This window comes from Malus domestica, chromosome 08, assembly GCF_042453785.1.
Source record: "Malus domestica chromosome 08, GDT2T_hap1".
Taxonomy (NCBI): Eukaryota; Viridiplantae; Streptophyta; class Magnoliopsida; order Rosales; family Rosaceae; genus Malus; species Malus domestica.
The window spans coordinates 13427765-13451510 of record NC_091668.1 but is presented as its reverse complement, the minus strand read 5'-3'; the positions used below and the strand labels follow the sequence as shown (position 1 = coordinate 13451510).

Genomic DNA, 23746 nt, shown 5'->3' with positions numbered 1-23746 from the left:
GATTCAAATGTCTTCCGTCTCTCCCTACTATAGTACTCATATATAATTCTTATTATCTTCCTACTCATCTTGATCATCAATGGGCAATTGATCACTAATTGGCACCCCGTCTACCGTAATCTTGCTTATGAACTACACACTCTGTGAGATTCAAGGGTTGTATCTTGGAGTTATAGATAGCCGTTATAATTAGCACGTAAGGAAGTGTCTACGACTTCGACTTTAGGACAGTGACAACACGTCTCTCTTGATATCATAGGCCATATCATTCTTTTCCTTTTCCTCTTTTACTACTTTATTTATTGTTATATTGACTATAGAGAAGTGTAATTTAGGATGGACTACTGACTTTGTATGCTTTCATTCTTTCAATGCATTTGATGATAAAATAAAATCAAAAGTGTATATATAAGTCGGTGCCGTGTTACTTTGGGATTTGGTCAAAACAATATATTTGTTGATCATCTTGGTTTATACTTTTGAAAGAAAAAAAAAGAAAAAAAAAACCTTGGGAATGTATATTTGGGTTTTACTTTTCCATCTCTTAATCAGATGTTACAAATTGTAAATTATGTGTTGATTGAGTTTTGCTTTGTTGAGCTTTGGTATCATAGTGAGAATAAAGTCACAAGAATAGATTAATATTTTGTCGTCATTGCAAGACATGTAAGTTACTCCTTGAGAACAAACAAATAATATTAAACTTTTCTTCAAGGTGTGTGTAATTTACTCTTACTTTGGATATCTTATATATTCTGAAATTGATTTGAGATTTTCATGAAATTAATTTTCTAATAAGTGCCATAATGTGGGGGTATGTTTCACTGCTCGTACCCATGTTTATTCTAGTGAAGCTATGAATAATTAATTATGTACCTTAAACAACTTATATGTGAAATTATGACTAAAATATTTTTTAGCTTGCAGTTAGTTATAACGTGCAGGTTTAAGAGCGCTGACGAGCAAATATATGACAAGAAAACTTATATATGCCTTGCGAAGGCGATCATAATTAGTAAAATGACTTGTTAGTCATTTATCTGCATGCTCTGGGGTGGCTAAATGCAAAATTGTCGAGGGGGATGTGCTTAAGCCCGTAAGGGAGTCACCTAAAGAAGAAACCCAACTACTGTGATTGGAGATCCCATGAAGGAAGTTCAATGTGATAGAAACAATCCATGATTGGCTATCTTCATTATAATAGCACTCATATTATAATGAAGATATCCATGAGATATTCTTTCATTCATCCCTAGGACTTTAGTGCTATTTTATGTGGCGTTGGGAAGGGTATTAACCCTGAATGAGTTTCGAGGCGGGCAATCTCCCGCAAGGTACATGTCACATGTACTCTTGGAGAACTCACCTAAGTGAGAGTAGTCGTGAGGCTGTGACTGTGAGGATTGGGTTGTTCTCTAATAACTGTCATGAGAATCAAGATTAAGCGCATGGCCATAAATAGCGCTAACCTGCACCAAGTTTTTGATCGATACCATGTGTGTTGCATTTAGTATTATGATCAAAAGGAGTAATTCAAGACATAGTTCACTATGATTCCTTCAGATGAAATTTGTTAACACTAAGTTAGGTTCAGGTTCAAAAGACACCTACACCCATTGCATGTTGAATATTTCAAGAATATTTATATATAGGGTAAATTACATAGTAGCCCCTCAGGTTTGAGCTTTATTGCAATCTCATACAACATCTTTAAAACATTTCACTTTCATACCTCAAGTACTATTTTATTTCAATTTCATACAACCGTTAGATTTTCCATCCATGGATCTGTTAAATGCTGACGTGGCTGCCACATATATGACACGTGGCTGCCAAATGTCTGCCACGTGGCAAATAAAATAAAATTTTTTTTTTTTTAAAAACCTGAAATTGGAAGAAAAAAAAAGGTCCGAACCCAGAAGAAGAAGAAAGAGAAAGAGAAGAAGAAGAAGAAAGAGGAGGGAGGAGAAAGAAGAAGAAGAAGAAGAAAAAAAAAAAAAAAAAAGAAAGGGGTCCGAACCCAGAAGAAGGAGGAAGAAGAAGAAAGAGGAGGAGGAGAAGGAGGAGGAGGAAGAAGAAGAAGAAGAAGAAGAAGAAGAAGAAAAAAAAAAAAAAAAAAAAAGGGACCGAACCCAGAAAAAGGAGGAAGAAGAAGAAGAGAAGAAGAAAGAGGAGGAGGAGGGAGAAGAAGAAGAAGAAGAAGAAGAAGAAAAAAAAAATAAGGTCCGAACCCAGAAGAAGAAGAAAAAGAAAGAGAAGAAGAAGAAGAAAGAGAAGAAGAAGAAGAAAGAGAAAGAGAAGAAGAAGAAAGAGAAAAAAAAAAGAAAAAAAAAGAAAAGGACCGAACCCAGAAGAAGAAGGAGGAAGAAGAAGAAGAGAAGAAGAAAGAGGAGGAGGAGGGAGAAGAAGAAGAAGAAGAAAAAAAAAAAAAAAAGGTCCGAACCCAGAAGAAGAAGAAAGAGAAAGAGAAGAAGAAGAAAGAGAAAAAAAAAAAAAAAAAAAAGGGACCGAACCCAGAAGAAGGAGGAAGAAGAAGAAGAGAAGAAGAAAAAGGAGGAGGAGGGAGAAGAAGAAGAAGAAGAAGAAAAAAAAAAAAGGTCCGAACCCAGAAAAAGGAGGAGGAGGGAGAAGAAGAAGAAAGAGAGAGAAGAAGAAGAAGAAAGAGAAAAAAAAAAGTGGCAAATATGTTTTTTTTTTTTAAATTAAAAAATTATTTTTATTTGCCACGTGGCAGACATTTGGCAGCCACGTGTCATATATGTGGCAGCCACGTCAGCATTTAACAGATCCATAGATGGAAAATCTAACGGTTGTATGAAATTGAAATAAAATAGTACTTGAGGTATGAAAGTGAAATGTTTTAAAGATGTTGTATGAGATTGCAATAGAGCTCAAACATGAGGGGCTACTATGTAATTTACCCTTATATATATATATATATATTATATTCATGAAATATATATGTATATATATGGTATATTTCATGAATATAATATAATATAATATAATATAATATAATATATATACACATATTATATTCATGAAATATATATGTATATATATGGTATATTTCATGAATATAATATAATATAATATAATATAATATAATATAATATAATATAATATATATACACACATACATATATATATAGATATATATATATATGATTTGGTGCTGCATTGTGCAGCATGTGTGTGGTGCTGCAGTGCGCATCATGTGTACAGTCGGCAACTCCTTACAAAAGGTTGGGTTTCATTCAACCTTTGTATATCTTGTTGAATGGTTGCAACTTTAGTTAAAAGAAATGATGCTTACTCAAATTGTATGAGTAAAATTAAAAGATATAAATAATGAATATTTATTTAAATATAAGACATGTCTTTTGGATCAACACTGTTAAGAAGAGTTGTATATCTTCAACTAAAATGAAAGGACTCGATGAATGGGTGTCTTAATGCCTATAAATACCTATTGTGGCATAATGTTTCACACACTATTTCATAAATTTATTTCTACATTCCTTGCTCTCTACTCTCTCCATCACATTCATAGAATTACTTTCTAGTTATTTCTAATGGAATATAATTCGGTTTTGCTAATCGAATATTCCATACTTTGTTGTATTTTAGAAGTGATTTGCCAAGAACCCTTTAGCAAACTCATTTGAGTGGGGGGGAGGGGGGTAAATAACACTTTAAGGAAACGATTCAAGTCGTACCTCAAAGTCATCATTCGGATTATTCTCTAAATTTCTACATTTACTCTAACATTGCATGCTATACAAGTTGCCCAAATTTCTTCCATTAGTATCTATATGTTTATGTCTTCTACACTTCTGTGGAGTTTTGAATCTTGTGGGGGATGGTTGGCTATTTATTTTATTTTCTTAAAGATTCAAAATTTTTTTATTATTATTTAAATAATAAATATGAAGAGTCATATCAATTAGAGAAGCCATGTCTTTTACCAAAGGTTATATAGAGTTTTATAAATGGGGAACTCCTCAAACGTTAATAAAAGATTCAAATGTCTTCCTTCTCTCCCTACTACAATACTCATATATAATCCTTATTATCTTCCTACTCATCTTGATCATCAATGGGCAATTGATCACTACTTGGCACCCCGTCTACTGTAATCGTGCTTATGGATTAGACACTTTGTGAGATTCAAGGATTGTACCTTGGAGTTGTAGATAGCCGTTATAACCGGCACGTAGGGAGGCATCTACGGCTTTAGGATAGTGACAACATGCCTCTCTTGATATCACAGGCCAGATCATTCTTTACCTTTTCCTCTTTTACTGCTTTATTTATTGAAATATGTGTTTGATGCATTTGGGTATTATCTAATTGATTGAATTTACATGTGCATTATGATCATAATCATTTATATAATCCTACATATTTTTGCAATTGAATAAGGATTGTGGTTATCTCATTTGTAATAAGCATGCTAAGTTGAATCAAACTTAATTGCAGTATGTAAAACACCAATAGGGTCAACAGTGGAAAAAGAACCTGCCAATTGAACATCACTGGTGTGGCACACTGGCACGCCATCTCAGCTGCCATGTTAGTCTGTAACATTATATCCGGGAACAAGGATCACCATATTCTGACCCCCACATACAAGTATTTCTAGCTAATGCATCATGCACCATCTTTTTGTTCCATCATTAATTATTGGTTGAATGAGATGATGTCCTTAAATATAAGGAAGATTGGTTATTTTGTTCTGCATAACACATGGAATACGAAGTGTATTGTGATGCCATATTATCTTTTTACTCATTGAATTGTGCTTGATTTCCTTGTTACCATGTGAATGCATATAGAGTTCCGTGTCATGATACTTATTTCAACTCCCTGCATTTTCAGGGCCAAGGTTGGACCCCTGGGATTTATCATTTTGGCGTGTACAGTGGGACAGTCTATTTCCAATTTTCTTGGTGTACGACTATGTCACCAGCAAATGGTACAATTGTTTCCTCTGTTTCTTTGATGTGGTTCATTTCGGCTCTGCTGGGAACTGGGACACATCTTGTGCAAAGAACATGAACTTTGAAAAGGTTTACAGTTTGCTTGATGCAGTTTACCTGATCATTTGTTCTATGATAGATCTCTAATTCTCTATATTTTCTATCAGCTTTTCGTTTTTTACTGTTAAAATACAGGAGGTATTATATTGGTTGAGATAAAAAGCTATGTTAGTTTAGCACCATTTCCATGCACTTTTTGAATTTGCCATGTAAATTTTCTGTATTTTTGTTTTATCTTATTGAACTCTTAAACGTTGATATGGCTCTGAATTTACCATATATAACCAATGTTTGGCATGCACTTATTTCCTTATTAGTTTATGCTAAACTGCTTCCTCTTCTCATCGGCGTTATCCCGAATATCAGGACAACACTCAACCAAACACCGGAATTCCCGCTCATAGTCGACAACAGCCATATCTCCCAGTTCAAGATCCAAAAACTCCCCCCTTCGGATTGCTTGAAATTCAGGGCTAAGAAATTATTCTTGAACCGCTCCTTGAAGAGATCCCAGGTCCAAACCTCATTAGCCTGAAGATTAAGATGTTCCGTCTTCCACCAATTCTTGGCACAGTCAACCATGAAGAAAGTCGCTGAGCTCACTCTCTGGTCCACCGGACATCTCATAACCTCAAGAACATCATCCATATGCTCCAGCCAAGACTCGGCTTCTTCTCCAGCACCCAGACCATCAAGAGAGTAGGTACCATGGCTCACGACAATTTCTGCCTGAGTGCGACCACGATTTGCATTAGGAATGAGCTGGGCCAATGCCACAATTAATTGTTGTAACCCCGGAATAGGAGTATGTTCACGCCTACGCGTCAAAGTTCTATCAAGTAGACATTAAATAATTAGCACAATTACTGCCATCATACGATGCAAATGTATGTTTCCCCTAACCATGCTCTGATACCAAACTGACACACCCCAACCCCAATAACACAAGGTACGAGGTCGAGATGTGATGGCCAACACTAAATTGACTATATGACGTCATAAGCCAACTTAATGACGAAGCCATAGTAAGATATTTATGATGTGTAATAATTTGAACCAAAAGATGTTCATTGAAATAATAAATCCAAAGCTGCTACATAAGTACTTATCATCCTCCCCACTTGGGGATACGTATTATCTCGGGTTTGACCCGTTATTAATCACATCACATCTGAGCAGCTAGAAGTTTCACACAACAGTAAATACATCAAAGTGCAGTGCTATGGCTTCCTCATTAATCTCATAACCTCAAGAATATCATCCATATGTTCCAACCAAGACTCGGCTTCTTCTCTGGCACCTAGACCATTAAGAGAATAGGCACCATGGCTCACGACAATTTATGCCTGAGTGCAACCACGATTTACATTAGGAATGAGCTGGGCCAATGCCTAAGGCAATTGTTGTAACCCCGGAATAGGAGTATGTTCACGCCTAGGCCGGCATAGTTCTGTCAAGTAGACATTAAATAATTAGCACAATTACTGGCATCATGTGATGTAAATGTATGTTTCCCCTATCCATGCTCTGATAAACTAACATCCCAACCCCAACAACACAAATTACAAGGTTGAGATGTGATGGCTGACACTAAATTGACTATATGACCCCAATCAGATGATGTCACAAGCCAACTTAATGACGAAGCCATAGTAAGATATTTATGATGTGTAAGAATTTGAACCAAAAGATGTTCATTGAAATAATAAATCCAAAGCTGCTACATAAGTACTTATCATCGTCCCCACTTGGGGACACCTATTACCTCGGGTTTGACCCCATTATTAATCACATGACAGAGTAGCTAGAAGTTTCACGCAACAGTAAGTACAACAAAGTGCAGTGCTATGGCTTCGTCATTAATCTCATAACCTCAAGGATATCATCCATATGCTCTAGCCAAGACTCGGCTTCTTTTCCGGTACCCAGACCATTAAAGGAGTAGGCACCATGGCTCACGACAATTGCTACCTGAGTGCGACCATGATTTGCATTAGGAATGAGCTGAGCCAATGCCTTAGTCAATTGTTGTAACCCCATAATAGGAGCATGTTCACACCTAGGTGGCATAGTTCTGTCAAGTAGACATTAAACATTTAGCACAATTACTGCCATCATACGATGCAAATGTATGTTTCCCCTAACCATGCTCTGATACCAAACTGACACACCCCAACCCCAATAACACAAGTTACGAGGTCGCGATGTGATGGCCGACACTAAATTGACTATACAACCCCATCCGTAGATGATGTCACAAGTCAACTTAATAACAAAGCCAGAGTAAGATATTTATGATGTGTAAGAATTTGAACCAAAAGATGTTCATTGAAATAATAAATCCAAAGTTGCTACATAAGTACTTATCATCCTCCCCACTTGGGGACACGTATTATCTAAGGTTTGACCCTGTTATTAATTACATCACATCAGATAGTTAAAAGTTTCACACAACAGTAAATACAACAAAGTACAGTGCTATGGATAACCAAAAGTGCGATCATGCGATAATTATTATAACATAAAACTGCAATAAATGAGCCATCACCCAAAACCTAGAGGATGAAAGCCTCAATGCCAAGCCCACTCATCCCCACCGATATTCTCCTTAGTCTCGTTAAAGGGTCGATAAAATAAAACGTGAGTGGACGAGTGTTATCACAATTATAAAATCCTCATTTGAACATAATAACCCCTGTTTTGAAAATATATATAGTGAAAAACTATATAATATAATACTACCATAATAGTAAAGTCTCATTCATCAATATCAACGAAAAACCATCAAGTCAGGTCCAGAAATCATACATTCTGTCAATCAATCATGTGTCCATCCACTAACATAAGTATAGCAAGCAGGAAATATACTAGCATCAACTAGTTAATCTCAATACCGGTAACAATCATCAACTCTAGCGTCCACTAGAAAAAATATAACTTGCAAACAAATCTACGGCCGAAGTTGGCTATACGACTCATCACATGATGACCATGTGGTGAAAATAGATCACGAATGATCTAAAGATATTATCAATATCGTCACTAGTCTCATCAGAGACTAACATATTAATATGCATCCACATATTAAGCATATATAAGCATGTGTATATATATATATATATATATATATATATATATATATATAAATGACTAATTATGAATAAGCATTGCTGTTTTTCAAATTTTAATCATTTGACATGGTGATTATTACCATGATAATGGGGTTGTATGAGGTGGTGGCGAAAACGATGCTGAGACAAGTGTCACATGGTAATTGTCGGCAAGATAGTGATATTCTGTGTATTGTCTTAAGTGGCTGCAATAGTAGTAGGGATGGTGATTGTGGTGGCGACATGTTGATGGGGTGGTGGAGGAATGGGGGTGGGGCCGCAGTGATGATAGTGGTAGAGAGAAGTGAAAGGAAAGAGCTTCACAACAAGGAGGTATATAGGGTCGTGCAAGGTTACTTATTGGACAAATTTGCGATATCTAACACTCAATTTGACACATATGAATTGTTGTGAAATATGATTGTTGCAATTGAATTAGGATTTGTGGTTATCTCGTTTGTAAAATACGCATGCTAAGTTGAATCGAACTGAATTGCAGTATGTAACAACACCAATAGGGTCAACAGTGGGAAAAGAACCTTTCAATTGAACATCACTGGTATGGCACGTCATCTCAGCAGCCATGTTAGTCTGTAACATTATATCTTGCATCTCTTTCCTGATGTCTGTGTGGTGATGTATTACTGGTAATTTAGCTATGAGGGAATATGAAAACATGAAGTTACGTTTTATGTTCTTTTGTGTGCCTTTTTCAACCCCAAAGGAGTCTCCCAAAATTCCACTATTTACGTGGACTAGATGTTCCGTTAAGCGTACGAAACTTGGATTTGTCAAAGAATTCTGATTGATCTTGAGGACAGTTCAACTTTCTTTTGCAGTTTTAATAATGTATGAGGTACCTTCGACACCTGGTCTATTTTCTTCAGAAAATTGCTCCAGAATGGCTGTTAGAGTTTGCGACTAGAAGATTCTGTTAGGGATCTTCAATTCCAATATATTGAACACTTACATATCTTTTTTCTTTGGATAATGGGCAGTTTGTAATCAGGCTCTTGTTATATGCAGTTGTTAATATGAAATATAATCATTGTAATTACTCGATTCGCATATACAAACACAATTATTGGTACAGTGTATATGTGCAGAAATAGTTAAGAAAATTTGACAATAATAGCATAAAGCTTTCCAAACATTGGCATAGTCAAATTAGTTAAAGCATTGTTTTTCCTCTCTACACTCAAGTTCAAATCCTCCTAGTTTTCGCTTGAATTATGGCATAAAGCTTGTGTACAGTGTTATTTTGGAATTGTGAAAATCTAGAGCTCCAAGGCATGTTTAACAACAATAAGCCAAGAACACTCCAAAAACCAAATGAAAACCCTAGTCCCTAGCTCGGATGGAACCAACTATCTTCAAGTAAATGACCAATTCCTCCCTTTTTTTTATCGCCCGATGAAACTGCACTTTCAACATGGTTTATATTGGTATTCAAACCATCTTCCATCCTAATCAAATCTAGAATCAAAGATGAGAAAATGATGAAGATATGAATTAAATACAGAAACACCGGAGAAGAAAACTGAGAGCAAAGTAGCTTTTTTTCACATGAAGAGTTTTTTATTTGGATAATTGTTCCCAGTACATAGGACAACTGCTAAGACTATAGGGCAGCTCTTTACAAAACATCTAAGCCATACATGTGGCAATAGCATGGAGATGCAAAGACTTACAAAAATACCAAAATGGACATGTAAAAAGACAACATAGGATTAACGTTAATACTCCCTCTTAAAGCCTTTGTGCTTCACTCCCAGAAGTTGTTTTAGGTAGATGAGTTTGTCCTTTGGTGAAGATATTTGCAATTTGATCTTCTATCTGCAATAGACCACCTCAACTTCCTTGTTCAATGACACCTCTGCTGTAGTGATGTTTCATAGCAAGATGTAACCTAAAACAAAACATCTCTCCCCTTTATCAGCACCCCCACGTTCTTTCTCAGTCTCTTCCTCTCTTCTTCCATTTAAAAACCAAATAAAAAAAATGTTCACACACACTTTGTCTGTAGGCATATGCTAGTGTTTATTAAAAAAAACAAGAAATTGTGAAAAATAACCAAGCACAAGAGGTCTTTGCTAGGTAAAGTGGTGGCCGATAAAAGTGAAACTATCATAAATATTTAAGGGCATAATGGGTAAGAAAAGTGGATTCCGATTCCTCCATACTCTCGGAATTGGAATACAACCTCCAATTAAGGAGTCCAATTCCATCAAAATGAGGAATTGAATTGCTTATTTTGTGTGAGTCTGACATTTCTTTTTGTCCCCAAGTTTACTAAATGAAGGTATATTCTATAAGGGAAATTTTATTTGAACCCATATAAGCTATCTATGTACCCTATTCCAGGCCACGCTATTTTTGCCTGGTAGCCTCCTCTCTCACTGGTTTTCTAGGTCATTCAGAAACTTTTGGAAACCTCTTGCTCTTATTCTTTCCAAAAGTTTTAACACATAAATTCATTTATCTTGCAGGCAAAGAGGAAACCTTCAACCTTTTACAATCAAGTTTTCGATAATCAGCTTCTTTGCTCCCTAGGGCCATTATTTGGGGATGCAAATGCTGATGAGACAGTGTTCTCTGAACTTGATGAACCACAAGAGAGCCGGGATATGTTACTTGAATCTTGTGAGCCTATAGAAAGCTTTCTTGAATTCAAGAATTGCAGTGACCAGTCGGAGTCCAATTTTGGGGACACCACTACTGGTTCTACAAACACTGAAGGAATATTGGAGAAAGATGAAGGGAATGGATATTGTAGTGGCATCGTAGATCAGTACATTGTTCCATTAAGCTTGGTAGAGAGGTGGGGAAGTGCCATGGGTATCCTTTTTCGTTATTGATTAGAACATAAATTCTTAACATGAATATGCTCAGTTTGGGGGTCCACCAGAGGAAACTTTCGAAGAGCGAAAAGTCAGAAATTTTACGAATAATGGATGTTTATGCAGCGAGGCTATAATAAGGAAAATATACAGTTCTTCGTAGAATGCAAAAGTAAGATAGAGAAAGAGCCTTGTCCCTACTAGAATACAAAGATTAGGATCGTTGTCTTACATCATTATTTATGTTATTTCTCTCTCTCTCTCTCTCTCTCTCTCTCTCTCTCTCTCTCTCTCTCTCTGAAGGAATCCTTAATGTGGCTTAGATATTGTCTATCCTGATTCAAAACGATGTTGTTGTTTTACAAAAAGTTACTATCGATATGTGAAGGGTACAGGCTCCCTTTTGGCAACTCTGCAGGTAAGATTACACATTTGGATTAGTATGGAACATGTTAGACTGTTGATACTTAAAAGCTCCCGCCGTAATTAGATTGGACCACTATTTCAAGTTCTTATACTTCAGGGTTCAGTTCCTGGTCATAATGACTCAGTATGAAACAATTTCAATGACTTCTCCGCTGCTTGACATTTGCAAAATTGTGACATGCATGCAGCCAAAGAATAAGGATATATAAAGCATCTTCATTGAAGGAGTGGCACCTTAGATACTTTACCTCGAGGGAGGTATGCTAATTTCGTTTGGACATATCTTTTATGGACCTTGATTTATTTGGTTCATGTTTTCAGTGTGTTAATTGACAATTTTTCTTTGACCTACTTAGGTTGCTAATTTGCATTCTCTCCCGGAAGATTTTCAGTTTCCACAGCACATAAGCCTTAGGCAACAGTATGCCACTATTTCATGTTCAGCTTGATGTGTATTTTGGCAGAAAATACATTTATCTTGCAGGCAAAGAGGAAACCTTCAACCTTTCACAATCAAGTTTTCGATAATCAGCTTCTTCGCTCGCTAGGGCCATTATGTGGGGATGCAGATGCTGATGAGACATTTTTCTCTGAACTTGAAGAACCACAAGAGAGCCGGGATAGGTTACTTGAATCTTGTGAGCCTATAGAAAGCTTTCTTGAATTCAAGAATTGCAGTGACCAGTGGGAGTCCAATTTTTGGGACACCACTACTGGTTCTACAAATACTGAAGGAATATTGGAGAAAGATGAAAGGAATGGATATTGTAGTGGCATCGTACATCAGTACATTGTTCCATTAAGCTTGGAGAGAGGTGGGGAAGTGCCATGGGTATCCTTTTTCGTTATTGTTAGAACATAAATTCTTAACATGAATATGCTCAGTTTGGGGGTCCACCAGAGGAAACTTTCGAAGAGCGAAAAATCAGAAATTTTATGAATAATGGATGTTTATGCAGTGAGGTTATGATAAGGAAAATCTCCAGTTCTTCCTAGAATGCAAAAGTAAGATAGAGAAAGAGCCTTGTCCCTACTAGAATACAAAGATTAGGATCGTTGTCTTACATCATTGTTTATGTTATTTCTATTGAATAACTCCCTCCCTCTCTCTCTCTCTCTCTCAAGGAATCCTTAATGCGGCTTAGATAGTCGATCCTGATTCAAAACGATGTTGTTTTACAAAAAAGTTACTACCAATATGTGAAGGGTACAGGCTCCCTTTTGGCAACTCTGCAGGTAAGATTAACATTTGGATTAGTCTGGAACGTGTTATATTGTTGATACTTAAAAACTTCCGCACTAATTAGATTGGACCACTATTTCAAGTTCTTGTACTTCACAGTTCAGTTCCTGGTCAAAATATGACTCGGTAAGAAACAATTTCAATGACTTTTGAGCTGCTTGACATTTACAAAATTGTGAAATGTATGCAGCCAAAGAATAAGGATAAAGCATCTTCATTGAAGGAGCAGCACCTTAGATACTTTACCCCGAAGGAGGTATGCTGATTTCGTTTGTACATATCTTTTATGGACCTTCATTTATTAGGTTCATGTTTTTGGTGTGTTAGTTGACAATTTTTCTTTGACCTACTTATGTTGCTAATTTGCATTCTCTCCTGGAAGATTTTCAGTTTCCACAGCGCATAAGCCTTAGGCAACGGTATGCCACTATTTCATGTTCAGCTTGACGTGTATTATAGCAGAAAATAAACAATGATGTGCCTTTTATTTGTTGAAAATTATTAGGTGTACGTCATTAGTGAGAAATACAAACTTTTCAGCTTCTCATTTTGCTGGGATACTACTGTTAAACATGACAGTGGTTGTTCAGCAAGTCTAACGTTCTGTCCGTTTCTTTTACGCTGCAGTTGTGCATTGCGGTGGAACAGTTTTGAGTATAGCAGTGGTTGCTCCGTTACTCAAATACTTATTTGCCGGATCATAGTGATTATTCTAAAGACACTCCAATGTAGTAGATGCAGATCTCACCCACAGCTATACGTTTGGCTCACTATATCAACCACTATACGTTTGGCTCACTATATCAACCACTAAGCTTAAACTTCTCTCCCCGGGTATATCTGCTAGCGTGGGAGCACATACTGCTTGATGTTGTAAGAAGCTCATGTCATTGAGTGGTATATACCATTGTAGCCGGACTCAAGAAACTGTTTTGGAAAATAGTCTCTAGGGCAAAATGTTGGCAACCCTAGGGTCCCATTTAGCAATGAAGAAGTGCGAACTAAGGATGATGAAATGGATGCGGACGAAATGTAGATGGCATATAGAAGATAAATATAGAGAGATGAGAAAGCTAAGTGGTTTATGAATCTAATTATGCAGCAAATGTGCTAGCTTGGATGGGTAATAATGTTGTCATTGTTCCATCTTGGATTTCTAATTTTTCCTTTTCAATTGTCTCAACAGCTCTAGTTTGACTCTCTCTCTCTGCCTTAGTTGTCGTTTTAAGTTAATTTTGTCAAGAAATGTGTAACTCCGAGGATCGATGCACACGCGTGTATCGGTGAATGTGTAATGTTAATTTTTACGACACATCAACAATAGAAAGTAATTTAAGCGTGCGTAAGCTACTGTTGCGTCTAGAGTTAGGAAAAAAAACTACTAAAGACTCTTTAATGTTTGGTTTATTATCACATCAACACTTCTGAATTGATATATATAAAAATTAAAAAATTAAAAAATTAAAAAATTAAAAATAAAAAAGCCTGCCTCTATCTTTATGAATAATACCTTTATTTCAAAAAAAATAAAAAAGTACATTTATCTCAAATATTTTTGGTGTGTTGGATACGAACTATTTTTCATTTTTTATGATTACAAGAACACTTGAATTTTTATAAAAACTTTAATTTGTTTCCGATAATGTTTCTAGCAGAAGCGCCTGTGAGCGTATACACTTTTTATAAAAACAATTTTGAACGAGTTTAAATACAACTTCATCTTGTACTTGTTCACCAAGTCCTTGTTTTAGAAAATTGTTGGACACATTTTTGTTTTTACTTTAAAAATATTGGACACCTGTCACTTAATACTACGGCCTAGTATAGTATTCCTCTTCACTTGTAAGCGAGAGGTTTTAGGTTCGATTCTCTGCAAAGGCGAATTTGAACCACATTATTGCTAGCCCATTGTGAGGCTAGCCCACCCCCTCCCCCTTATTGTAGATAATATCATTTGGTCAAAAATGTTGGACACCATAAAAATCCGTCACCTCTTTAAAATAAATTAAAACTACAGTCCAATGATATTTCTCTCGATTTGTAAATGAAAGGTTTTAAGTTCGATTCTCGTCAAAAACGAATTTGAATCACATTATTGCTAGCCCATTGTGAGACTCAGCCCACATCTCTTTCTCTTTGTGCATATAATATCGTTTGTTAAAAAAAATGTGATATAAATTATAATCTCCTAAAAATTAGGTGTAAATTAATCCAAGGGTATGCTCCCTTCTGGCCGAGGGCAAAACTTCAAACGGACCCAAAAAAATAAAAAATAGAAAAACCAAAATATAAATTCGTAAACAAATTTATTTTCTTCATATTCTCACACAAACAGGAAAGTGCTCAAATAGGGGTATCCTGGTCACCCGAAGGCATAACCATCACTCGAAGGTGAAGCTGTACGACACTGGGTTACGCCAGTGAAGAAATATTGTACGTCTCATCACCCGAAGGTGAAGCTGTACGACTCTTGGTTACACCAGAGAAGAAAAATATAACATAACACACTGACACTAGCCATGGCTAGTGAAGCTGTCCGACACTGGTTTAGCCAATGAAGCTAAGATTATTTCATATATTTCTCACTACTCATCAACAGTGTCCTATGGCCATAGACGTATACATACTCAAGTTGTGTGTATGTGCTGTATGAATATCCACTAATTAAGCACAGAAAATGTAAAACATAATCCTTCCAAATCAAATCATTGAAGCTCAAAAGCTCAAAGCATCATATCATAAACCATATTCGTAAATCTGTAATATTTCACAAGGTAAAAATCCAATAATTCATAACCTTACGTAAAACGTAAATTTGATAAATCATAAATTATGCATAAAACGTAAAATCATGAAATCATGCTTTTCATGAATGCAAGCCTAGCATTTAATAAAAAAAATTATGCAATTTAAGAAGGGGTCTAATAATAGATACTTCGTCGCAAAGGAGCCGTTCAAACTAGGAAAGATGGGATCGCCACTAACAACACACCAAAAGAAGGTCGGGTGGTTGGCGGGAAAACACCTGCAAAGGTTGTGGTCCTCGCCAAAAAACTGGGGAAGCTTTCACTAAGGATTTCTTGTGTCCAAAACGTTGTCAGAAACGGCGAGGATTCACCACAGAAACTTTGAACAGTAACAGTGTCACTCTGCAGTGAAAAAGAGAAGGAGGAGAAGCCTTAGCCGGTCTGGGGTCTCAATGGGGAGGTCCCAAGGGTGGTGGGGTTCTCCGGAGTGTGACCCACGGTGGTGGAGGTCTTGTCATTGTTGTTATGTTTGTGTGCTTTCCCGAAGAGGGGAGGTTAGAGAGAGAGATGAGAAAAATGAGAGGAGAGAGAGTTTTAGAGAAAGAGTGAAGGGATGGAAAGAGAATGACGGGGAAAGTGGGAAAAGAGAGAGCCGCGAGAAAAAAAAAAGCAAGGGTGGGCCCCACAAGCTCACCAAACAAGGGAAGAAAAGACGAAACGTAAAAATATCCCTCGGACATAAAATTACCAAACTACCCCTAACACATTAGATTCTGTAAAATTCATGTTCTAGCTCCAAATTCAATGATGTTTGTGCCCAAACATTTGTAGCAATGAGTACTACAAGAATACGCTAACAAAACGGGTTATCCGTCTCACGATACGAGGGTCAATAAAAGTCAATGATTTTGCCTCGAAGGGCATTTTCGTAAATTCTCATATCTTGCTCTTATTCTTTCCAAGAGTTCTAACACATAAATTCATTTATCTTGTAGGCAAAGAGGAAACCTTGAACCTTTCACAATCAAGGTTTCGTTAATCAGCTTCTTCACTCGCTAGGGCCATTATTTGGGGATTCAAATGCTGATGAGACAGTGTCTCTGAACTTGATGAACCACAAGAGAGCCGGGATACGATACTTGAATCTTGTGAGCCTATAGAAAGCTTTCTTGAATTCAAGAATTGCAGTGACCAATCGGAGTCCAATTTTGTGGACACCACTACTGGTTCTACAAATACTGAAGGAATATTGGAGAAAGATGAAGGGAATAGATATTGTAGTGGCATTGTAGATCAGTACATTGTTCCATTAAGCTTGGTAGAGAGGTGGGGAAGTGCCATGGGTATCCTTTTTCGTTATTGATAAGAACATAAATTCTTAACATGAATATGCTCAGTTTGGGGGTCCACCAGAGGAAACTTTCGAAGAGTGAAAAATCAGAAATTTTACGAATAGTGGATGTTTATGCACCTTGGATACTTTACCCCGGGGAAGTATGCTGATTTCGTTTATACACATCTTTTATGGACCTTCATTTATTAGTTTCATGTTTTTGGCGTGTTAATTGACAATTTTCCTTTGACCAACTTAGGTTGCTAAGAGGTGGTTTGGGAGTGAGGTGCTTAAAAAAAAGCACCCATGAAAAAAAGCTGTGAGGGGTTTTAGGTGTTTGGTAAACTAAAAAAAAAGGGCTTATTTTGGAAGCTGCTGTGAGAATAAGCTGAAATCAAAGGAAAAAGCTGAAGCAGCTATTTGCAGTTTTGGAAAACTGGCTTTTTTTCAAAGCACATGGAGCAACAGTGCTCCTTTAATAAAAAGATCCACTATCAAACTACTTTTTTTTTTCCAAAAGCACTTTTACAAAAAAGTTTACCAAACACTCTGCTGATTTATTTCACAGCCGCTTATTCTCACAGCAGCTTTTTTTCAAAGCACAGCAATACCAAACCAGCCCTAATTTGCACTCTCCCGAAAGATTTTCAGTTTCCACAGCACATAAGCCTTAGGCAACGGTAAGCCACTATTTCATGTTCAGCTTGATGTGTATTTTGGCAGAAAATGAACAATGCTGTGCCTTTTACTTGGTGAAAATTATTCGGTGTATGTCAGTAAGTGAGAAATGCAAGCATTTCAGCTCCTGTTAAACATGACAGTGGTTGTTCAGCAAGACTAACGTTTTCTGTCCGTTTCTTTTATGCTGCAGTTATGCATTGCTGAGGAACTGTTTGAGTATAGCAGTGGTTGCGTTACTCAAATACTTATTTGCCGGATCATCGTGATTATTCTAAGACACCCCATTGTAGTAGATGCAGATCTCACCCACAGCACATACTGCTCGATGTTGTATGAAAGTTTTCAGTGTAGACGTGCGAGGATTCATAATTTTGTGAAATTGGTTCCGATTTGGTTTCGAATTCTCTCCGATTTCTCATGTGTGTATCTCTTATAGTGAATTTTCACCTCAAAAGAAAGAGTTGGGAGAAAATGCAATTTTTCTTTCATGATAACGTTATGGAAATAAACAATTAGAACTTGCATGTAGGGATTAATGAATGTTTGCAACAGTTAGATTTTGTATAAAGTTCATGTCATTGAGTGGTATATACCATTGTAGCCGGACCCAAGAAACTGTTTTGGAAAATAATCTCTACGGCAAAATGTTGGCAACCCTAGGGTCCGTTTAGCAATGAAGAAGTGCGAAAGAAGGATGATGGAAGGGATGCGGAAGAAATGTAGATGACATATAGAAGATAAATATAGAGAGATGAGAAAGTTAAGCGTTTTATGAAACTAATTATGCAGCAAATGTGCTGGCTTGGATGGGTAATGATGATGTCATTGTTCCATCTTGGACTTCTAATTTTCCATTTCAATTGTCTCAATAGCTCTAGTTTGACTCTTTCTCTATCTTAGTTGTCGTTTGAAGTTAATTTTGTAAGGAAAAACTGTAACTACTAGGACAGATGCGCACACGTGTTTCGGTGAATGCTATTAATTTTTATGACGCATTAACAGTGGAAAGTAACTTAAGTGCACATGAGTTACTGTCGCGTCTAGAGTTGAAAAAAAACTATTAAAGGCTTTTTAATGTTTGTTTATTACTCTAAAACTTTTCATTATCAGACCAGCACTCTTGAATTGATGTAAAATAAAAATAAAAAATAAAAATAAAAAAGAGCATGCCTAACCTCTATTTTTATGAATAATAACCTTTATTTTCCCAAAAAACAAAACCTTTTATTTCAAATATTTTTGGTGTATTGGATTCGAAATATTTTTCATTTTTTCTGATTACAAGAACACGTGAATTTTTAATAAAAAAATCAATTTGTTTCCGATAATATTCTTAACAGTAGCACTTCTAAGCGTAAATACTTTCTATAAAAACAATTCCAAACGAACCCAAAGACAATTCATCTTGCCAAACATGTTCACCAATTTTTTTTTTTAACAAGCAATAGTATCTACATTATGGGGGTGAGAGAGTTGGGTTAAGCCTCATAATGGGCGAGTCATAATAATGTGGTTCAATCGCCTTACATTTTTGTTTTTACTCTAAAAATGTTGGACAGTTGGAAAATAAGAACTCGGTCACACCAACATGATGAAAACGAAGATCTTTGAGGGCCTTAAAACCAGAATTGTTTCTGCCTTCAGATCCAATAGTTTTGAGGAAATGTATAGTTATTACCTGTGTGTTGTAAAAATCAGCGCTGAGAGGTGAGTTGTTGTCCCGATCCCGATTGGGTGCCAAACGGTGGACAAAACAAGGGAGTAAGTGAAACTAAACGTTACAACCAACATGGTTCATATATCCAAACAATGGATTCCTTCATGCATAGCAAAACATTCATAAGCATCACTCGTGTCAATCAACATAAATATCATACATTTCAACACATTCATACATAAGTCAGCTATGCTTCGAAGGGGTGTCAACATACATTTTGCCATTTGGCACTTGCTATAATGTACCTCGGCAACTTGCCTTTATTCTCACCAACCAGGTGACGAAGGAACTCACCTTCGTATCACTAACCAAGTGATGAAGTGTACAACTCGTACTCTAATATTCTTCGACAACCTGTCACTCTTGCCACCAACCAGGTGATGAAGGAACTCATCTTCGTATCACCAACCAAACGATGAAGGGCACAACCCGTACTCTAATATCCTTCGGCAACTTGCCACTCTTACCATCAACTAGGTTATGAAGGAACTCACCTTCGTATCACCAACCAGGCGATGAAGACTACAACTAGTACTATTAATAAACATTTTTGCCTCAGCAACTCACCATTCTTCCCACCAACTAGGTGAGGAGTGGTACAACTTGTACATGTGAACTCTTAGCATTCATAAATAATCAAAAACCCTCAAGCCTTACAACTCAAAAAGGGGATAAGAAAGCTTATCTTAACCTAATTGGGGGAGCACTTATGCCTAACAAGGGTTATAGTCACCAACAAAGTCTTGTTATAAGCCAAAAAAGGCTTCAGTGCATGGTATACAAAATCAAGCTCTTTAGCCCTTTTGCATCTGCTTCAGACATTTCCCCTCTATAACCATGCAAACAATACAACTCGTAGAAAGCTTCTCACACTCTTGATCAAGACTGTGCAAAGCAAAATCAATTTATATGGTTCCTCCGAACCTTCAACTACTACAATGTGGTTTGCCTCGCACACTCTAACTCAAGAGTGTGAAACCAAAATTTATATACGTGGTCTCTCCCACATTTTCTTGTCCCTAATTCAAAAAATAAAATAAAATAAAATAATATTTCTACCAAAAAAATCGAAATTAATTGATTAATAATTATTTCGATAATAATTAATTATTTAATTAATTGTTAATTATTAATTAAGCAATTAATTAATTATTAATTATGACATGGAGGAGAAGGTCAATAAAGATTCAACACATAGGAGTCAACTACAAATGTCAAAAACTTCACACACTCTTGATCAAGATAGTGTGAAGCAAAATCAATTTATGGTGCTCTAGGAATAGCTTCAACTATTTAAGCTATGTGCTTAAGCAAATAAGCTTCACCTATAAAGTTTCAACCAAAATGTTTCACCTACATGGCCTCAACCAAAAAGCTTCACCTACAAATCTTCAATAAAAAAAACTTTACCTACAAAGCTTCACCTACAAAGTTTCAACTAAAAAGCTTCACATCCAAAATTTCAATATAAAAGCTTTACCTACAAAGCTTCAGCATAAAAACTTCACCTACAAATCTTTAACAAAAAAACTTCAACACTACAAGATGTAGAAAGATTGACACACTCTTGATCAAGGCAATGTGAAGCAAAATCAATTTATGATGTCCTATGGATAGCTTAAAATATTCAAACTATGTGCCCAAACAAAAACCTACAACCAAAAATCTGCAATCAATAAACATTCACCCATTAAATCACAACCATAAACTTTTACCTATTAAATTATTTTTCAAACATAAACTTTTGCTACAACTATTCAAAAATTTCACAAAGCCCAACATTTTAGCAATCTCTGCAACCTTCAACCCAAAATCAAAGCAAGCTTTGAACTTGCTGCGTCTTGGAAATTAAAGCAGCCATTACCTTCAACCTCAAACTCTCAACCCCTCCATCAAAACCCAGAACTTCAAATTCCTTCAACGCCTTCCTGACACCCAAATGCCTGAAGATCGGCAGCGATGTCAACTCTTTCCACCACCAAAGTTCCTACCTGCAGCCACCCCTGCACAAACCCGTCTCTGTAAGCCAACTACAACCACACACCGATGACCTGCACAACCCCAACTAAGTTGCAGCCTCAGAGAAAAATTTGCACTCCCTTCGAAAAGACTGCAAACCCGCGCCTTCAACATGTTCGCACTCCTCTGTGTCACGGCCCAATAGTGTGGGGGAGATGTAAAAGCTAGGTTTTTTTTTTTTTTACTTCGAAGCAACAGTTGCCAACGGTTTTTGTTCTAAAGCTACGACACAACGGAGAAATTAGAGAGCAATCCTTTGGGTTTTGGTGGATAACGTCGAAGAGGGAAGGCACAAGGAACTGTTATGTTGATACAGACTGCACAGTCATGGGCAGAAGGATAAGGAGAGGTGCCACTGTCCACCTTGATGCATTGGGCTGCTGAAGAAATGGGGAAGAAGTCACGGGCAAGACATGGAGGGGCCTAGGGTTTTTGTTTCAAAAAAAAATAAAACCTTCTAGGGTACTGGCCTCCTCTTTTCTTGGGCTCTCAAAACAAAGAAGCAGCGACATAAAGAGGCCCTGTATTGGGCTTCACAAAAAGGAGCTGAATTAACAAAAGGCCTGGGCTACGTTTGAAAAAAAAATTGAAAAGTTGAAGTTATATAAATGTGGCAGACTTTAAAAGAAAAAATGGCAGATGTCTGCTTGCTATTATGGGTATGGACTATTAAAGCCTTCCTTTCTTTGAAAAACAAAGGGAGAGAGAGGGCTGAAATTAAAGACATGTGTTGGGCTTGGACTTTGGACTTAGAAAACTTAGACAACAGTAAAGGGAAGCTTTGGGCTACATAAAAGAAAATGAGTCTATATATATGCTTGGGCTAAGGCATACAAAGGAAAATGGTAGAAAAAATTTAAAGTCAGATCCTTCGGCTATCCTCTTTGCTTGGAAACTTGAGGGACTCCCACTATATGCTATTACACTTCGGCACTCGGAAGTTCCATGATTACTCAGTGACTTGGATTTTGCAAGTCCCTAACCGAGAAGCTTCCTTCACTCGAGAACTTAGGGGAGCAATGTTTGTACCATACTTGACCAATTCTGAAACTACCAAACACCGGTCAACTTCATACCTTCAAGGATCCGCTGAGAGGTTCATGTTGAGGCACCCCTGTCGAAGCATAAGTGCTTCCCTCCAACAGGAGGCCAATCACAACACGACACTTGCCAACGTCATAATAAAGCCCCTAGAGTCCCACATCGACCACGAATGAAAGCCGGAGACTCTCCTCAACTATAAAAGAAGATCATTCTCCTACAATTGAGGAGGAATGTCATTATTGTACTTAAACTAGTCATTAGAAACCACTAATGACAATTATGCTTGAACCTATGTATTTGTGTAAACATTTCACTATTAATGAGAACTCATCTACTCCGTGGACGTGGCCAAACTTAGGGTGAACCACATACATCTTGTGTTTGATTCCCTATCTCTATTTCTTTACATATTATCCTTACTAGATGGCCGGAGCAACCGAGCGGGGGTCACAAAACTTGACACTTTACGTTGTTCAAAAGTCTCACTGATTTTGTGCATCAACAACACTTAATTACTTTCTCTCATACTAAAACTCGAGATTCTTGACACTTAATTCTTACATGGGTTTCATACCATTTAAGATAATCAAATTTAAATTTTACACAAGAGTGCAAGCTTCAATCGAAGCGGTTGCTTTCACATTGGACAGTGTAAAGTTTTGAGTCAATATTCATAGTAGAAAGTAGTATCTCCAGCGGTTGTAAGCAATACTATCAAATCCAATATAAGGAGCTTAAATTGGCTAGGATTAGATCCTAAAAAATGTTAGGCGCTAGTCAAACAGCGGACTAGGACCTAGCAGCTAGGTGCCTAGGAGAGATCTTGGCAGGAGCCGAGATGGATTTAAATTATCTTAAAATAAGCATTAAACAATATTTACATTGTTTTTAAAAAGTAATACAATATTTATAAATAATGTGAGAGTTCAAGATAAATACGATGGGAATCTTAAAAGAGAAAATAAAAATACATACAAGAATATAAAATATAAAAAAGAGAGAAATAATAAACCACAAAAAAAGGTGGGGTCAGAAGAGAAAAAAAAGGGGGAAATGGGTAAACAAAAAAGTGGGGCAAAAAGATAATCGGAAGAGAAGTGATGGGTCAGCATAGTATTTTAAGAGAAAAAAGAAATAAACAAATGGTCAGCAGGATAATACTTGGGTATGGTGTCAGTACCCAATTTTTACTAACTTATTAGGTGGCCCAATAATTGTCCAACACCTGTCTTTAAAACTCACATCCAAATGGGCAATACTTGTGTACTGAAGTCAGTACCTAATTTCACTAACTATCTATGTGGCCCAATAAGTTTGAACCATCTATCAATCCAAGGACCTTGTCATCTCTGTAACCAAACACAAATCCATGATTTAAACCCGTGACCAAACAATAGTCTTCCTCCTCTCCAACAAGTCTGCCAAGATCTTCACAACCGGCCACCGTGAACTCCTCGACTCCACCATTTCAAGACTTCACCAATCTTGTCCTCCACAGCCACGCCGAGCTCGATCATCGGCCAACTATAATCCTTGTCGTCGCA

General features: G+C 36.8%; 2 protein-coding genes and 1 long non-coding RNA gene across 4 annotated transcripts in view; all 3 read left to right on the top strand.

Annotated features, from left to right (window-relative positions):
• The window catches only part of LOC103428840 (uncharacterized), a 61324-nt gene extending 43322 nt beyond the window's left edge, over nucleotides 1-18002 (top strand). For both annotated transcript variants that reach the window (XM_070826463.1, XM_070826464.1), the window contains exon 4: nucleotides 17613-18002. In XM_070826463.1, coding sequence (XP_070682564.1) covers nucleotides 17613-17858 — 246 coding nt within the window. In that variant the 3' untranslated portion in view covers nucleotides 17859-18002. The remainder of the gene's footprint in view (nucleotides 1-17612) is intronic.
• LOC139198193 (uncharacterized) lies at nucleotides 4021-5917 on the top strand. Its single transcript, XR_011583466.1, has 2 exons — nucleotides 4021-5072; nucleotides 5409-5917. It is a non-coding gene; the product is annotated as an uncharacterized lncRNA (long non-coding RNA).
• On the top strand, nucleotides 10503-13844 carry LOC103421253 (tRNA (cytosine(38)-C(5))-methyltransferase 2-like). The gene is made up of 6 exons (XM_070826467.1): nucleotides 10503-10535; nucleotides 10642-10990; nucleotides 11316-11410; nucleotides 12852-12917; nucleotides 13052-13080; nucleotides 13289-13844. The coding sequence occupies exons 2-6, from the start codon at nucleotides 10780-10782 to the stop codon at nucleotides 13473-13475; spliced, it is 588 nt and encodes a 195-aa protein (XP_070682568.1). The 5' UTR covers nucleotides 10503-10535; nucleotides 10642-10779; the 3' UTR covers nucleotides 13476-13844.
• Nucleotides 18003-23746: the final 5744 nt, after the last annotated feature.